Source organism: Cyprinus carpio, chromosome B24 (genome assembly GCF_018340385.1).
Source record: "Cyprinus carpio isolate SPL01 chromosome B24, ASM1834038v1, whole genome shotgun sequence".
Classification (NCBI taxonomy): Eukaryota; Metazoa; Chordata; class Actinopteri; order Cypriniformes; family Cyprinidae; genus Cyprinus; species Cyprinus carpio.
The window spans coordinates 5,086,430-5,100,097 of NC_056620.1; the positions used below are offsets into that span (position 1 = coordinate 5,086,430).

At 35.1% G+C, this 13,668-nt stretch overlaps 1 protein-coding gene across 1 annotated transcript; it reads right to left on the bottom strand.

Moving 5' to 3' along the window:
- Nucleotides 1-114: 114 nt before the first annotated feature.
- On the bottom strand, nucleotides 115-12,371 carry pcolce2b (procollagen C-endopeptidase enhancer 2b). The gene is made up of 9 exons (XM_042751737.1): nucleotides 12,120-12,371; nucleotides 11,844-11,952; nucleotides 9,368-9,623; nucleotides 5,569-5,693; nucleotides 5,319-5,455; nucleotides 5,030-5,193; nucleotides 3,496-3,579; nucleotides 2,071-2,238; nucleotides 115-744 (listed from the first exon to the last, which is right to left on the bottom strand). Exons 1-9 carry the CDS (start codon nucleotides 12,191-12,193, stop codon nucleotides 614-616), a joined length of 1,248 nt encoding a protein of 415 aa, XP_042607671.1. The 5' UTR covers nucleotides 12,194-12,371; the 3' UTR covers nucleotides 115-613.
- Nucleotides 12,372-13,668: the final 1,297 nt, after the last annotated feature.

Genomic DNA, 13,668 nt, shown 5'->3' on the forward strand with positions numbered 1-13,668 from the left:
TCCTTTAAATCTTCATTTTCAAATCAGTTGAAATCTGACTCTGGAAAAAAAAAATGCAATAAATTTACAAAAATACAAATAAACAGATGCCAAATAAATCATGAACACAATATCCAAGACTTAACTGATAATGAACTTTATTTTTTCTTTAATAAAACAAATAATTTATAACGTAACATTCACCACTAGGTGTCCGTTTCTATGAAAATATTTTATAGACAAAATGTAACATATCCAGCATGATTTTAAAGGTGTGCTACTAGTTTATTGCCTTTTAGACATCATCAACAAAGCTCCTCTAACTCTGCTATTTGATCAAAAATCTAGAAGTATCTTGTGCCATTCAAAACACCATCATTTTGATCATTACATTTTAGCTTTCTTCACCTTTTATGAATTACTACTTTTGCTCTTTCTGCCAATTTGATGCTCATCACGACAGTAAGAAGAGAAGTAGAAACCAAGAGAGCCCAACCAGGCGTGTGCCATGTGCTTCAACAGTCCTCGGGCTCCTCTGGAGAGGGCGATGAAGGAAGTTGGGACATGCAGGGCAAATATGAAGACATCACACACCCATGTGTGGATTTTGAGACCAATGATCGTCTGTAAGAGCTCAGCAGCGTTTGTTCTTCAGCATGTTGAAGGCCCTCTGGTTCTTGGCCTTGAAAACCATGATGAAATGATGGGGGGCGATCATTCCACGGCCCTCCTCATCTGCCTGACCCATGAAGATGTAGTTCAAACCTAGTGACACCACACAGAAAAAACCTGAATGCAGTGACGGAACGGCAGAGACATTCAGGAAGGGCTTTGGATCAGCTTTTCTCTGGGGCCTCACTCGCACTTTCCACTCCATATGTTTATATACCGTATAAACATATGACAGTGAGATTTCGTCATAAAAACATTTTGAGTTGACCCTGAAAAATGAATATTTTACCATTATTTACTTATGCTCATATTGTTTAAAACTTACAGCTATTATTTTATACGTGGAACAAATCGATGGAACACCACTGTTCACCTAAATACTATTTATCTCTTATTATGTAAAACATTTCTTTCTCCACCTTTTTTGTTTCAAGTTGCCAGCCATCCCCAGCATTTTTGATCATTTTCACAAAATTTTCATGGCCCCCAGAATATTTGTTATATGAATATTTGAACAGAGCCTCTGCTTTTAAACAAAAACCAATGTTATTCTAGCTTCTTGCATTCTTTTTCATCAACACTTGAATGTGGGCAAGTTAATAAATATATATATATATTGATTCAGAATGATGCTCAAAACATAGATGGAGTAGATTTCTTCCACCAACACCTCCAAAGCTTGCACACTCCTAAACCACTTACTGAGTCAACATTTTATTCAGTAAGGTTAGGCAGTATATGCTGTTTAACATTTGATGGTTGTGTTATTTTACATATGCATCTGCTTACATACGTGACCGCTTGTTTCTGCTTCTTCACCTGTTTTGATCCAGAGATTTTGTACTCTTTTAGAAGATTTGTAATAGCGCCCCCTACCATATAACACTGAAAACATGGAAAGCCAGAAAATTCTGTCACTGGCAGGGAAGTGTTGTCCCATAAATGACATAAAATTCCGTCAATGGTGGAGAAAGAGTTAAATTGACACCATACTACTGAATGCACTGCTTGAATTGGGAAGAGTTTGTATGTTTTTTCATTACCAAAATACAACGAGGCATCCTTTTTTAAGCAAACATTTGTGGAATGTTTGGTTTACTCTTTTTTTATTTTTTTTAAATTTTACACTCAAACATAGCTCACAGTTGAGTTAACAGAAAACCTGTTGTAAGTTATTTCAGTCTGTTGTAACTGACATTATGCTACAGATGCTGTTCTCAGAAATGAAGTGGAAAATCAACTGAAATAATTCCTTGTTTTTAAACACTGACAAACAAAGAAGCATTACTAACAGGAACACAATTATGTATTCAGTATGAGAGATAGGTTACAGTGATGTGCTTCAGCAGGTCTCCGAGGCAGATGAAACTCTCCAGCATGTTAGTGTTAGCATTTACCAAAGCTGAAGAAGGTACTTACCTCGTCTGACGTAGGGGCACTTCTTGCAAAGGATGACAATCTTTGTGCTCATGGTTTTGCCAGCCTGCTGGATAGCAAGGTTACCTTCCTTGTAGACATTGATTATGGAGACGGTGACATACATGCTACCTCCTCGCGTTACAGCAGTGATGACCGTTCCAGTGATCACTAATGGGTCAAAAAAAACAAAAAGTTTTAGAGACTACTTTTAATTACTTGGATTGATACCAAAATTTGGGTTTTGACTACATTTTTGTCTTCATTAGGGGTCTTTTCTTAATTTCGGTATTTTTTACTTCAAATAAATTAAACTATGGTAACACAGTTCCGCCACTGAATAAAAAATAAAACAAGGTAATTTATCTCAGAACTTTTTTTCTCGCAATTCTATTTTTTTTCTCAGAATTGCATGATATAAACTTGAAAAAATGACTTTTTTTCTGTCTCTTTTAGGGCTATTTTTGATTTTGTTTAGTTTTTTTTTGGGATATATGTGATATAAACTCGCAATTTTTTCTTTTTATTTCTCCTACTTTTGCCTTTTTTTCTTACCATTGCGAGTTTATATCTCACAATTCTGACTTTATTTCTCAGAATTGTACGTTCTATCATGCAATTCTGACTTTTTAACTTGCAATTGCGAGTTTATATCATGTAATTCTGACAAGAAGTCCGAATTGTGAGATAAAAAGTCACAATTACTTTATTTTTTGTTCAGTGGACTTCCATACTAAACTCCTTCTGATAGACCCAGAAGTAGAAGCAGCAGACTCAAACTGGTAAATCTGGGAAATGTCTATTATTTGAACATGTATTTTCATCCTGACATCCTAAACTTGTGTTTATTCATTTCTGCAAGCTTGGATGGTACATAAAGTGTGTGATTATACAAATTTGACTTAATGTGCATGTAATTTTCCACCATCAATCACATTCAGTTCTTGTTTCTCAACGTGACTCTGCTCTCCACCGACCACAGGAGTTCCCTGTATGCAAATCCAAGTAAACAGCAGAAATCAGAATGAAAAATCAGCTCGCTCCTGGACATGAACATTGCAGACCTGTTCCAGGGGCAGCGACTGCGGCCAAAGAGCTCGACTGAATCAACACTCCCATTTACCAACAGTTTACCCACAGTCCACTGCAGTCTATTTACACAAGAGCACTGTATCCTACATACAAATCCACTGTGCTGATGGCAAAAAAATGCTCAAGGAATGTTTTGAAACACACTGACACAAACCAGCAGGCCAAAGATAGCATGCTGAAAAAAAAACATGCACAAAATGTGAACAATCAGTACTTGTTTCCACTTACTCTGTTGCCCCCCACCCACATGGTCCCACCTCACTTTGCACTTGTGTGTGTGTGGGTCTTCATAAATCAGCAAAAAAGTTAGTATCAACTGCAGAGGGCTTCTCTTACCAAAGTTGCTGGAACAGTAGTGGCTCTCAGGGGTTCCCTTCCGTTTGCATTTCTGTTGACACAGCGCCGCAGAGTACTTCAAAGCTAGAGAGGAGAGCAGAGATAGCAAAAATAAGACTTCAAAAAGTTGTAGCTTATTGACTCTGAGCCAACAGAGCTTAACTTTTAGTATGTGCGTGCAAAAACAGAGGAAGAAATTGGATAAAGCTGACATCAAAGAAGAAATGGATGTAAAATTGTCTGGAATTCCTCTCTGTCATTTACATATGCATTTATCAAAATAAATAATTTAAATAATTCAGTGGACCAAATAATATGGATCAATTATATCTCACATAATAATATTGCAGTATACAGTAGTCAACATTTGAAGTGGACCAAAAAAGTTAATCAAAGTTGTCCTAAGATGAGAATGCATTTTGCTTTTAGGTTTTAGGACAACTTTGATGAAAGGTTTTGATCCACTTCAAATGTTGACTAGTACATACGCCAAAGGCTTGTCTGCTTAGGTTACCATGCATGGACAGCAAACTAATAATCTGATAAATATTTTGGCTCATTAAATCATTTGGCTAATTAAATCCAGTTATAATGTAGCAGTGTTGTACTTCCAGCCCCATTTAACACCTTTTAAAAATCATTTTAGATTTTGTCCAGTTGGTAATTTCTAGAAATATATATTTATTTTACAAAAGTTTGGGGTTGGTAAGATTTTTAAATGTTCTGAAGTAAGTCTTTTTGCTTACTGAGGCTGCATTTGTATTATCAAAAATAGAGTAAAACTGCAATATTGTGAACTATTATTAGTTTTCTATTCAATATACATGATAGGTAAAAATTGATAGCCTGAATGCACTGTATGTCGCTTTGGATAAAAGCGTCTGCTAAATGCATAAATTAAAATTTTAATTTAATTTAACTTAATATACAGTTCTTCAAATCGTAATTTATTCTTATTTTCAGCATCATTACTCCAGTCTTCTGTGTCACATGATGATTGGTGATTTGATGATAAAATGTTTCAGAGGGCCAAATAATAAATAAATAAAAAATATAAAAATAAAATTTTTAAAGTTTTATGAATTCAATTGATTAGAAATGCATTTTCATTAATAAACTTTAAATAAACCATTAAAATGGAAAAAAATATTTTAAAAATAAATAAATTGGTGTTAAATGATATTGTAAGTTTCATTATTTTTATTAATTAGACACACTTTTCAATTACTAAAATTTGATTTAACCATTAAAACAGAATTTATAACAATTCAAACGGAAAAAGGGAATCCAGAAAAATTAATACTACAAAAAACAGAATATGGAAAAAAAGAGCAAATAAATAAATAAATAGATTTTCACAGGACATCAAACATGCTAGCATTCAAGTTGGGGATGCTGAATTTGGCGGATCAATAGGGATGTTTAATGAGTAGTCATGACTTTTAACCCTAAGGCAACCCCTGTAATGTAAGCTAACATTAAGGTCACCAACTACATACAGTATGATTAGGGAGAATTTAGTGGATGTACTTACGTATAGGTCTTGTGGTAGTGGGTGGTGCTGTCGTGGTTGGTGGAACGGTTGTGGAGGGAAACTTCTTGGGTCTAAATTTGTAATGACCAATAAAGCCATCTGCTGTTAAACTGAGATCTGAGAGGAACTGAATGAAGAGCTGATTCCCCTCTGAGAACACGGGTCTAAAGGAGAGACATGCATAAATGTAAATGTAAAATGCATATTAAGAAGTACTTCTAAAAGCTATATGTTGATATTTTGAAAATAGAGCAAAGGACTGATTTAATACGACTGATGTGATACATACGCTGGTGGGCTGTCACCACAGTATTTCCCAATTCTTTTGGCATCGTTGATTTCTCCACCATTAAAAATGGCGACGTAATCATAACGACAGTAGTTGTCCCTCTCCACATCAAATTTCTCAAATTTCACCTCTATAATCTGTAAACAAACAAATTCTGAAGTTTTATTCCTGTCTGTATTCAAGTTAAAGATTAATAATACATTAAAGATTTAATTGAAACTGTAATATGCAAATGCATGAAAGAGTCCACCTGGTTCTTTGGTGCTACTATATGCCAAGAACATGAGACTCCAGCAGGATAGTCTTTCTCTGGCCAGTTGGGGGTCTTGAAGGTTCCTGACGGCTTCATTAATCTCCCACCACAGTACTGATCCCCTGTAAACATCCATCCAGACAGAAGTTTACGAAATGGTTCCTATTTTAAACTCTAAACATAGACTGAGCATCCAGCGTGAGGTCGCTTACCAATAATTAAAAGGAATGCATGAGATAATTGCACAGCATCATATTCAGCTGGCTTTAAAATGTCCTTCCCAACAGTCTTGTCATTATGAGAGAGTTTACAGACTTGTTTTAAACGTGCAGTAGGAAGGAATATCATGTGCAGTTCTTCACATCCGAGACCTTTTATCCAGACCTGCTGCTTTTAGAACTGAATCCTGCCAAAAGCTTTGTGCATTGATTTTGCACCAGAAAACATGATGAAAGTGCACTATAAAACTATCTGTGTGCGATTTGAAACAGGCCATTTGGATCGCTACGCTATACTGAAAAGACTGAATGTCACTAAACTTGTCAAGAATGTGTCCAAGTCATATTTCATGCAAAAAATGTAAAATAATATTTTGCGTATGAAACTTTTTAGATCTTAAAATATTTTGCTATATTCATGTTTATTGTGCTAAGTAAGCAATTTGTGGGTTTATGTGTTAAGTTCATTTGAGAATTCAAACTAGACTGAAACAGTAACACTGGGTCTGTTGATGGTGTGTGTTTGGGGCCGGACCATCTATTTGTCCAACCAATGACAGATGGGGGAGTGCTTTGGAAAGACACACATTCCAACTTCACCTCAGCGACATGCGCTAGTCAAACGAGCGCGGAAATGATACAGGTGAAGAGGGAGCTTCAGTAGAACATCAGTGAACTGCGGTCAGATGAGATGTTGTCAGGCCATATATCAGTAAAAATTATCTTCTTCAACTGCACACACAAATATGGCGGCACACTCTGTAGTCTGTATCATTTCACATTAAAGCGCGAATGAAACTATAAGCGTGCATGTCAGATCCACGTCACGTTCAGCAGAGGCAGCTCTTAAAGTAATAGCAGCCAAATAACCTAACCCAGCTGCTGTGATGTCTGTTAATCAAAGAACAAAATAATAAAAAAAAGGAAATCAATAACTTTTTGTGTTCTATTTAATTTAGAATTTTGTGTTTGATAACTTTATCCAACTTCTGCATTTTTCCAACTTGCTGAAGGGCACAGTAAATATGACATTTATTATAATTGGTTTATGTGAAGATTGTTTTAAGTACACTTAAATTAGAAGTAATTATTTTTTAAAGTCTAATAAATGTTTAAATTGATATCTCTCAATTATACTCTAATGTTGAACGGCTTTAAACAATGGCTAAATATTAGGGGAAAAATTTGAGACATCAGTAGTATTGGTATCAGTGATACTCACCTTCAGTCATAAAAAAATGCCACTAAAAATTATTAAAGATAAACTGTCTTTATGTTGTTTCTACATTGAAGTGCCCCATTATGCTATTTTTACAGTTTTTAATATTGTTTTGGGATTCTCCTAAAATAGTATTACATGCATGCAAGGTCAAAAAACGCTTTCGTTTTCTCAAAATATGCATTTAATATCACCTAATTTTCCAGTGATTCTCAAAAGATTTGTTCGAAGCAGTTCAAAGATTCAGTCTGATAGGTCAGATGGCCTAGTCTGTTGTGATTGGTCTACGGCATTACAGCGGTGTTGGAAACGATATGCTTTTTTCAATAGTTCTGTATTTTGAACGCTCTATAGAAAATATAAACATCTATTATTTATCATACTTACAGGTTGTGATTCAGTGGAGCAGCTGGTCCAAATAAACAGGATACTGATGCATCTTTCAACAGCAAGCGTTTTGTGAATCCCGCATTGAACTCCCCGATATTAGAAAAGCAGTCGTCAGTAGTATGACGTGTTTGTAGGCGGGGTCAAGTTATTCGTGGCTAGCCAACGTAGAACATAGGCGCGCATTATGCAAATGTGTTATAATTTGAAGTGGGATTAAAAACTAATTTAGGATATACAGAATCGATTCTTTATTTTTTTGGAGGCAATAACTTATTAACTTAATTTATCATGCACTTTCAGCTTTACAACTTTGCAGATCGTTTACATTCACATACAGCTACATTACACACTGCATGAAAGGCAATATTGGAAATGGCATAATAGGGGCATTTTAATTTGAAGATTGAATGTGAAATTATTGCAATATAAATGTATATTTAAAAACTTTAATGTTAAGTGGAATTAATCACGATTAATCGCAATTAATTTCAGAAAAAATGTGTGATTAATTAGTTAATTTTTTTAATTGATTGATAGCATTAATAACATTTATTTTTATATGTATTTTTTTATTTATTTGTTTATATAGACACACACATTAATTTTAATTACAAATTTCAATGAAACTTTAATACAATACAATCACCAAATTACAGTAATTAGTTCTATGAAAGTCTAATGAGAATGAATGACTATAATGAATTAAATAAGGAAGAATTGCGCAAGTTCGTAAATTTAATTTTGTTAAATCAGTAAATTTAACAAAAGCCCTGGAGCTCTCAAAAGCTGCCAAAATTGGCAGAGGTAAAATTATGAATTTTTGTTGACAAATAAATAGGGATATCTGGATGCAGGTAACACAGAATAGAATACACATTGTCCATTTACACACATTACCAAGTACAAAGATGGTTAAAAATCACTGAACTGTCCTTTAATTGCCCTGAAATTAATGTGAAAATAATGTTGAAAATATTAGTGGTCCTGAAAGTAGTGGTTCTCAATGAAAATTGTAGTTTTTTTTTTTCATTATTAATTGAGTTATATAATATATATGAAATAATTATTTAATTTTATTTAATTATATAATTTACTTAAAAGTGTAATTTATTTTTATTATTATTATAATTATTATTAATTTATGGTGAAATGCGAAAATGTAACCTTTTTTTCTTTAATTACATACAGTAACCAAACTAAGCACGGACACAGCTTTTCCACAAAACCAAAACCTGATAACATCTGCGATCATGATGTGATGACTGCAAGCCTCCATTGTTACCAGCACACAACAGCTGTCTGTCAACTACTGATGGACAAAAAACAGAGACACAATCTAAATCCTTAAAATTCCAGCTGTCCTGTCTGGCCACGCAGACGTCTCAGCGCTTACACAGTTACTCAGTGAGCAAGACGGCCTCTGGGGGTCTGACCAATCACTGAATCACTGGAAAACCGTCTGTGAGAAATTCCACATCATGCCACAAAATACAATGATCTCCAGCTCCTACAGAGTGGTCTAAATCAACTGTCAGACCCTGCAGAGAAAATCCCTTTGTGTTTCACTAGTGAAATTAAAACCAGGCTCTTCTTTCTTTTGTATCAATCTTTCAGTGATTTACTAAACGGAAACTGTTTGTCTCAAAGATTAATTTCTCCTCCTCCTGCATTTTCTTGACCTCTGTTTTCTTTATGAGCTGTCAGATAGATCTTAAATGCTCATTAAACTCGACCTTTGCCCTCTTAAACACAATCCTTGCCTAATAATACCTGAATTTATGGAAGGAAACATGGATTATTTTGGATGCAAGTACCGTTTAATCCTTTGAATTTTCAGGAAAAAAAAATCTTTAAACATCTTAAACACCTTAAAACACCTACTAAACTCCTTTGGCTCTGCAGAGTTGACCAGAGCAAGTGGGTCTTATTATCTGCCAATTTTTATGGTCCATTTTTATGATGTTCTTACCTCGCTCATTTGGGTTGGCAGCAGAGTACATAGCCAGGAAGCCGCTGCCAGCTGTATTGGCATCAGATACCATTTGTACAAGCATCTTGTTGTTTGTAGAAACAAGGGCTCCTGGCCTGAATGTCCCACAGAACCGTCCAAGACGCTGTCCATTGGCATGGCCACTATAAACATCCACATAATCGTAGCGGCACAGGTTGTCACTCTCTAAATCGAGAAAACGAAAGGAGAGGACGACCACTTTGCCCTCTGGAACCTGCAAGAAACAGATGTCACACTGAGACCCAACATCTGGCAGACTTTATACTTATCCATTTATATTGTACTGACATTTCTGATTTGATTACGTCATTCGCAGACAGGAGACAGGAAACCAAGAAGTGTGACTTACAGAAGATATGTCACGGCGTGACCAACTAGCTGAATTAAAAGTACGCAAATTTTAAATCTGCAGGATTGCAAAATTGTAACATTTTGGATTATTATGTTGAATTATGTTTTTAAAAATTACACAGTAGTGTTTGGCATCCTATTATGATCTATATAAATTTAATGTCTAGTGTGACCACAGCATAAATTATGATTAAAAAATGTATTTTTTCATCAAATGCTCTTTTTTGAATTTCTTTGTATTTTTCAAATGACTAAGTTTGTAATGTTGTGATTCATATCTGAGCTGGTTGGTTTGGTTCATGGCTTAGAAAAGAGAAAATACTTCCTTTTCCAGTACATTATAATATGTATTTTACTGCAGCAACATGGAAAACATTATGCAGCATAATTAAGATTCTTAAAATAAAGTGGAAAAACCCTTTTAGTCAGACAGGTCACCAACTGAGTCTCTTGTATGCGATGATGGCAATGCAATAAAAAGTTAGAATGAGTCTGGAGTTGCCACAAGGATGTAAAGTGGCCAGCAGCCAAACCAAAGACAGATCACAACCACACACATACTGATTCTTGCCATGACTTTCTATTGCATCATCATTACAGTGCAAATCAGAGCAGTGTTCAAATTCCTAATACATTTTACTTTACTTATTTCACCTTAAAACACTTAACATACAGACACATTCAAACTTTGATTAGTGGAAATGTCTGTTTTTTTTCTGTCTGTCTAGAATACAAGCTTTTTACTTAGTAAATGATGTGCAGTTCATACTGCAGTTTCACAGCATGTACTGTATTCAATGAAGAAGTTCTGTAGATAAAGTACATTATTTATGACTGCAGGTGTTGTGTGGATACTGTACATTCCTGGACATATATCACTTTAAGAAAAAAGGTACAAAATCTGTCTCAAGCTGAAGCGGTACATTTTCAAGAAATGCAATTCTTATTTACTCCTAAGGGGGTATATTGGTACCTTAAAGGTACATTCTAGTACCTAAAGTGTACATATAAGTACCAAAATCATATATATCAGTACCTTTTGAAAGGGTACCGTATAGCCGCAGTGACAGCTTTTGTACCTTTTTCCTCTGAAAGTGTACTGCAGATGGATTCAGGGTTGCCAGGTCTGTGAAACAAAACCAGCCCAAACGGACCCTTTTCACAAGACTATGATGACGCATTCCAACAGTCATCAGCAATCCTTTAAATTGTGTAATATTTAGATTTTTGTAAATGTATGTACATTTATAACTCTACTTTGTATTATATCACATTTGTATCAAATTACAAAAAAAATGAGTTAACGCTAATGCGAGGCTGTTTCTAATGCAGCGTCTATGGGGAGGGTGATAAATTTGTCATCTTTCTCTCTTGACTGCCATTATCAGTCTCTGTCAATTTTTTCCCTTTGATTGAAAGTCGTGAAAAAAACTATTGCGGAAATTTTCTTTTGCTATTTGAGCAAATGGGAATGCAAAAAATTTATTTGTGGTACTCTCCCATTCACTGCTCTCGAAGTTAACCCAATATGATGACTTCCCCTGCCGGAAAACCCGGAAATGTGAAAATAGGACTATTGCTAATCAAAACTAGCCCAATCACGTTTTTTACGCGGTTTTCCCATCCTTCAAAATAGCATTTCGCTCAAACCCGAGGACTACAAAACAACCCACAGCTACATTGTAAAAGTAGCGAAATGGATGGATTGTGGATTAAAAACATATAAATTCAATTTAATTTAATTTATTTTTATTTTTTTAATGTAGAAAGAGTATGCATATTCTAAGGCGGGAAAATAACCTACAACGATGATGTCACTACATTTGCATGATAATTGGTTCATTTTGCCATACTGACTTGATTGGTGTGGGGTTTTTTTCTTTAACATGGCAACACCATATCATGTTTTATTTCTGCTGCAGTATTTAAACCCTAAAATTCAATTAACTTTAACACTATTCTTTACCAGGCACTGAAGATGTAGCTAAATATGGTTTTATCTATTAGAGCCAAAACGTAATTTACAGTCGCATTTGATTTACCTGAATACGTGATAAATCAGTTTGAGTCTCTTCATACTTACTGTAACTCTCCACACACATTTGGTATTCGGCGGATAGACGCCCGGATAACCCTGACTACCAATAACACCCGACTGTCCTGTGATATTCCCACCACACGTGAAGGTCTGTCTAGACAAGAGAAAGAAGAATAATTACTACATCGATGCCGCATTCATTTCTACAGTAAAGCCTCAAATGGTCATTATGGATTATAAAACTTTCATAAGAATGCACCACGACGCTGAGCTCCGCTAGCTGTGGATCACACAGGAGTCCTGACTGAAGAGGACACTTACCTGTGTGGAGTCTGAGCGCGCACATGCAGCAGCAGCAGAGCCCAGGAGACCAGGACACCGCAGATCCTCCACATCGTAAGAGCTGACAGTGGATCAGATCAGACGGCCTGCGTGTCTGCGTCCAGCTGCATTAATGATGTTATTGTCTGTCCTGAAGTCGCGCGGGGGAGTTTCAGGAGCAGATGAATATAGCGTTTGTTCTGCTCTGTAGGAGGGAGCTTTTTCCAAACCTGTGATCAAAGACATGCAGAGACGGAGAGAGAGAGAGAGAGAGAGAGAGAGAGAGAGAGAGAGAGAGAGAGAGAGAGAGAGAGAGAGAGAGAGAGAGAGAGATGGTGATTAATTTTCATGGAAAAAAATAATAATGAACTAAAATAAGAAATACATTTTTGTTTTCAATGTGTACTTTTCAAGTAATTTTACGTAACAGTTTTCGTGCAATTTATTTTTAATTCAGTTTATTACACACTTTACAATACAACTGTCAAATACTATGAATTTTTGGCATTAATAATAACAGCGCCACTTCGTGGCTTCAGTGGTGAAATATGTTTATGAAACGTTTTTATTATATTAGTTAGGCTACGCTTGACAGTACAATTATTTTAATAAATCTCTAGTTGGTTTTTATAGGAGTGGTATAACATTATAAAATTTACTACCAACACTGAAAATCTAATAACCGAAATTACCTCGTTTGCATACGGAATTATGAGTATTATAGGCTTATTTATTCCATAGCCACATCTAAGGTTTTAAAAAGCTACCTTTTGATATAATAATCAGCTCATTGAGATGAATATTAATCAGTAATACATTTTTTAAAATAACATGGAGAAACAGTAGCCTATATAAAAAGCAATACAACCATCAACATAAAAATGATAGACAATAACAATGAAATTGAAAAAAAGAAAATGGGGTGTTTAATGCATTGCAAACTGAAAATAATAATAATAATAATAATAATAATAATAATAATAATAATAATAATAATAATAAGATTTACATGTCATTTAAGATAGGAAAAGAGCTACAAACAGAAAAGTATTTAAAGTTTTTGTTCTTAGACAACTGGATCAATGAAAAGTACTGCTCAAATACTTTCATGAAAACAAAAGAGAGGTCTGGTTGAATATTTGCATCTGTGTATGTGGATTTTTCGTGAATCAAAATCAGATTCACTACATGAGCCTGTTTTCTTTCAGACTGTTCATACTCAGCGCTACGTCCTTCCGAAACAGCACACATTCATTATCAGTTTTACTCCTATAGTCTGCATTACTATCCAAAAAGCTGCTGCAGCGTGTGCACTGTTGATGATGGATTCAAGTTTGTAATTATTTTGTGAGGATATATAAAATAAATATTCATTGGAAATTGCATAGGCGGGATTGCGCTTGTGCGCCAGGTTCCAAAATCTTTGGGATTATATTTTTGTAAATAAATATTCCAAAAATAGCTACAAATACATTCTGAGATTTCTAAACCGCCGCGCGCCCCCTGGAGGAATAACGAGTCTTTTATTCTGTCTCTGGCCCCTCCTCCT

Excerpts from the sequence above, each read along its gene's own strand:
- pcolce2b (XM_042751737.1), bottom strand. The coding sequence starts at position 12,193 with ATGTGGAGGATCTGCGGTGTCCTGGTCTCCTGGGCTCTGCTGCTGCTG. Across the intron at positions 9,624-11,843 it reads AATGTGTGTGGAGAGTTACA|GTTCCAGAGGGCAAAGTGGT; the intron begins GTAAGTATGAAG and ends TGTTTCTTGCAG. Across the intron at positions 3,580-5,029 it reads CACTACCACAAGACCTATAC|CTTTGAAGTACTCTGCGGCG; the intron begins GTAAGTACATCC and ends TCTCCTCTCTAG.